Source organism: Carassius auratus, chromosome 20, assembly GCF_003368295.1.
Source record: "Carassius auratus strain Wakin chromosome 20, ASM336829v1, whole genome shotgun sequence".
Classification (NCBI taxonomy): domain Eukaryota; kingdom Metazoa; phylum Chordata; class Actinopteri; order Cypriniformes; family Cyprinidae; genus Carassius; species Carassius auratus.
This window is the reverse complement of record NC_039262.1, coordinates 17894383-17899255: the sequence shown is the minus strand read 5'-3', so window position 1 is coordinate 17899255 and position 4873 is coordinate 17894383. Positions and strand designations below refer to the sequence as shown.

General features: G+C 35.1%; 1 protein-coding gene across 1 annotated transcript; it reads left to right on the top strand.

Annotated features, from left to right (window-relative positions):
- The first annotated feature begins 932 nt into the window (after window positions 1-932).
- Window positions 933-4567, top strand: LOC113121079 (biogenesis of lysosome-related organelles complex 1 subunit 2-like). Its single transcript, XM_026291312.1, has 5 exons — window positions 933-1124; window positions 1450-1566; window positions 1660-1779; window positions 1916-2020; window positions 4178-4567. Exons 1-5 carry the CDS (start codon window positions 977-979, stop codon window positions 4207-4209), a joined length of 522 nt encoding a protein of 173 aa, XP_026147097.1. The 5' UTR covers window positions 933-976; the 3' UTR covers window positions 4210-4567.
- Window positions 4568-4873: the final 306 nt, after the last annotated feature.

Sequence of the window (4873 nt, the reverse complement as noted above, 5' to 3'; positions counted from 1 at the left end):
GTGAAGCGGGCGACGCCAATCGATCGCTAGGTGGGTGTAGACGGAAACACTTTTCAAAATAAAGGTCAAATAAAAAAATCCGCATTCAAACTACTACACATTAAATGACACTTGAAAGTAAAATGCTTGTATATACAGTAAACACTATATATATATATATATATATATATATATATATATATATATATATATGTATGCATGTATATATATGTGTGTATGTATATATATGTGTGTGTGTTTGTATTTATTTATATGTGTAATAATTTGTATATTATATCCCTGATCATTCATATATGTGTAAAAATTTGTAAAATAGTAAAATATGATATTAAGCAGATTAGAAATTGATCAGTTACTTATTCGTTTATTTTATCAGCTTATTGTGCATCACGTGACTGGTTTTTAATTTAATTTAATTTATAATTTAATTTTATAAAAATTTAATTTTAATTAATTATATCGACTCTCTCTGTGTCTCTCTGTATGTATGTATGTATTTATATAGCATTTAGAATCCACATGAAAATACATGAAATAATCATTATTTTGAAATGCACTCGGCCGGAAATACACTTGATAGAAGCTCATTGTTCTTTGCTCCACTCTTTTTAAGTTGGCAGAGTTGGCACGCAGCCCCACCCATATCTGTATATGAAACATGTGGGTTTTGACATATACTTTATTAATTATAACCCTTAATGATACACCTTTATATTTAACATCTCGTATTTAGGAACTGTATCTGACATGCACGCCAAAAGTTATATTACATACAAAAGAAGCAAGAGTATCAAATCCGACCACGATCATTTTTATCAACAAAAAAATGAGTGTATGAAAAATGATGTATGAGTTTCGTTTCACCAGATTTAAAAATAATTCGGTTTTATTTCTCTGCATAATAGAGAGAGAGAAAAAAAAACAGAAACGAGGAGTCACGTGAAACTGGTTGGTCATGTGATCATGTGATGTGAACATGGCAGCCACGGGAGAGGAGGCCGCGGCGATGGAGAGCATCAGTAAAGCCCCGGTTCCCCCGACAGACCTCACCGTCGAGCACGAGACAGAGGCGGCCGCGAACGATGCGACAGACAACCAAAAAGCCAAAAGATCCAGTAATAACAGTAAGCCGTTTTATAAACAGACCAGCTTGTGTGCAAGTCAATGCAACTTCATCTATTACGATTCTCTCAGCTCTCCAGTGTTGTTGTGTTTGGGTCTTATTTTTGAGTTAATGCAACCTGTTTCGGGGTATTTCACTTGTCCAGTTTCCAAAGAGAATGATGCGTTTTGTGTGCATTTGTACCTAGACTGTCTGTGTCTCAAAATCCAGTAACCTTTCTATCTAGTGGGCATCAAATACATTTAACGTTAGTGCTTAAAAATGAAGCCTAGATAAACAGCTCACTAGTAGGACTCTAATAGTGTTTGCTATGCTGTCTGTACCAGATGACGGAGGAGTGGAGACAGCAGAGGAGGCCACTGAACCTGCTCAACCTCAGATCAATGAGCTCTGCAGAGACATGTTTGACAAAATGGCAGTTTTCTTACAGGGAGAGCTCACCGGTAATGATAATAGAAGAGCAATAATTCATATATTTCTCTCTCTTTCAACTTATATATAGAAGTTTGTGTGTAATCTTTGTTCTGTTTACTCAGCAACCTGTGAGGACTACAAACTCCTGGAGAACATGAACAAACTCAGCAGTCTGAAGTACATGGAGATGAAGGACATATCCATCAACATCAGCCGCAATCTACAAGATCTCAACCAGAAATGTGAGAAACAGCAGCAGTATATACAATCAGCCAGTGTTATAGGGTTTTATTAACCTTGTGATTTGGTTAATAACATTAGTCAGTATTCAAGCCATATATTGATCATCATAAATTATGTTCTTATTTTTGGCTTTAGATGCCAGTTTGCAGCCTTATCTGGATCAGATTAACCAGATCGAGGAGCAGGTTACGGCTCTGGAACAGGCTGCTTATAAACTAGACACATATTCAAAGAAACTGGGTGAGTACAAAAACCAACAGCTCTCTGGAGAACACTGGGAGCTTTTCTTTTTTTTTTTGTACTGTTTTATTATTTGCTTTTATATAGTTCATATTAATTTAAAGGGTTAGTTCACCCAAATAGCAAAATTATGTCATTAATAACTTAACCTCATTTCGTTCCAAACCCCTAAGACCTCCGTTTATCTTCGGAACACAGTTTAAGATATTTTAGATTTAGTCCGAGAGCTCTCAGTCCCTCCATTGAAGCTGTGTGTACGGTCTACTGTCCATGTCCAGAAAGGTAAGAAAAACATCATCAAAGTAGTCCATGTGACATCAGAGGGTCAGTTAGAATTTGTTGAAGCATCGAAAATATATTTTGGTCCAAAAATAGCAAAAACTACGACTTTATTCAGCATTGTCTTCTCTTCCGTGTCTGTTGTGTGAGAGAGAGTTGAAAACAAAGCAGTGTAGTGATATTCGTTTCTGAATGTATCATTCGCTGTAACCGGATCTTTTTGAACCAATTCGCCAAATCGAACTGAATAGTTTTAAACGATTTGCATCTTCAATACGAATTAATCCACAAATGACTTAAGCTGTTAACTTTTTTAATGTGGCTGACACTCCCTCTGAGTTAAAACAAACCAATATCCCGGAGTAATCCATTTACTCAAACAGTACACTGACTGAACTGCTGTGAAGAGAGAACTGAAGATGAACACCGAGCCGAGCCAGATAATTAACAAGAGACTGACTCGTGCTCGAGTTTGGTGAACTGGTTCAAAAAGATCCGGTTACATCGAATGATTCGTTCGTGAACTGGATATCACAAACTGCTTTGTTTTGAACTCTCTCTCACAACAGACACGGAAGAGAAGACAATGTTGAATAAAGTCGTAGTTTTTGCTATTTTTGGACCAAAATGTATTTTTCTAACTGACCCTCTGATGTCACATGGACTACTTTGATGATGTTTTATTACCTTTCTGGACATGGACAGTATACCGTACACACAGCTTCAATGGAGGGACTGAGAGCTCTCGGACTAAATCTAAAATATCTTAAACTGTGTTTTGAAGATAAACGAAGGTCTCACGGGTTTGGAACTACATGAGGGTGAGTTATTAATGACATAAATTATGAAGGACAACATTAGGTTTGTTTGAACTGAATTATTTTGATTGAACCTAATCTAAACTTACTGAAAACAAAAGGGTCATGACCATAGGTTGACCATTTGGATTATTGCAGAAAATAAGCTCTGTGAGCAACAAAAGTTTATGATTCTTGCACTTTTTGTTCATCATCATGATAATCTTCACAAACAAACACAGTTTTTACCAGTTCTGAAGTCTAAATACAGTCAAAAAAGTGGACTAATATGTAGATGAGTTTAACTCCTCGAGTTGATGTCTAATGTTAACAAATGTTTTTTTTTTTTTTAAGGCCAGCTGTAAAAAAAAAAAAAAAAAAAAAAAATAGTTATTTCTGCTGTGTCTTAAATGGTAGAATAAAACATGAAAATATCTTGCTTGCATTCACCACAGACCTTATGTCAAGCATTTAACTCAACACCTGGTCAAAAAACAAAACAAAAAAAAAACATTGACTTCAGGATGACGGAACCAGAAGTGCTAAAATGCAGAAAAATGCAATCCCTGTTGCACTCTTTGAAGAGCAATCTGTGTCCTGTCTGGAAGAGAGAATTTCTAATCATAATCAATACAGCCGTCTGCTCTGTTGGCGCCCACTTCAGATGACCAAAACACACAATTTCTATTTTTGCTGTGCAGCTACTTTTATAACCATTTTACTTTTGCAGTTGATCTGAAATCAAATAATGAATCATACGTATTGATTGAAAAGTACTGTATCTCTTGTAATGTTAAATTGACCATCATTCAAAGTCAGCTTATGATATATATATTTTTTTTGCCTGCTAATTTAATGAAATTATTAGTTTCTTTATATGTAGGTCTGTAGACACAGTTACAGCAATACTCACATTATTATACTCCCCTCTTGAAAAAGAACTGACCCCTGAATGAATCACTGAACAGTTGATTAAATGGACATTAGATGGTGCTATAAGACCAAATAAATGCTCTGGTTTCTGAAGTACTCTCAGTATTTTGTGGTTCACTTGTCTAATTGTTTGTGTGTTTATTCACAGAGGCCAAGTTTAAGAAACTGGAGAAGCGGTGAAAATGACTAGGAACTCCTTCAAAGTAGTGATCCTCAAAATATATCTGGAAGTCTCTCAGAGATATTTGTTTGTTTTATGCACTAAACAGTCTTCAGACTGATATCACACACATACACCATGGCAGTGTTGTAGTCTCGGAGTATGGATTGTAAAGCAAGTAACCTTAGGTACATAAGATTGAATGCAGGAGTTGACATGCTTTCTGACCAACTCCTGATTTCAAAATACACATTTAAGACTCGAAAAGGCATGAATACAGATAAACCTGTACAGTATATGTTGTTAAAGATGATTTTTTTATAGTGATTTTTTTTTTGTATGTTTGCGGTTGAAAAAAAGCAAATGCTTGTTTGAAAATTTTTAAAATCTTAACCTAACTAAAATGTCATTTTTGTGAACTTTTAGAATAAAAAAAAAAAAAAAAGAGTGAAGTGAATGTTATTCCATCTTTTATTAATATGGTGCGGTGAACAAACATACCTCATATTTAACACACTTTAAATTACTTTATATACCGCTGCATTTGTGCAGCTGCTGTTAGATGATATAGTCATACAAGCAAACAAATGCAGTTCTTCATATGTTTTGTTTTATATTTATGAACTGATGTGATTCATACCTCTCTCTCTCCATATCCACCAGAGGGCATATGAAGCCCACACA

Bases quoted from the DNA above. Each gene is read 5' to 3' on its own strand.
- LOC113121079 (XM_026291312.1), top strand. From the start codon at position 977: ATGGCAGCCACGGGAGAGGAGGCCGCGGCGATGGAGAGCATCAGTAAA. The intron at 1,780-1,915 runs GTGAGAAACAGC...TTTTGGCTTTAG, and splicing joins ACAAGATCTCAACCAGAAAT to ATGCCAGTTTGCAGCCTTAT. The intron at 2,021-4,177 runs GTGAGTACAAAA...GTTTATTCACAG, and splicing joins CACATATTCAAAGAAACTGG to AGGCCAAGTTTAAGAAACTG.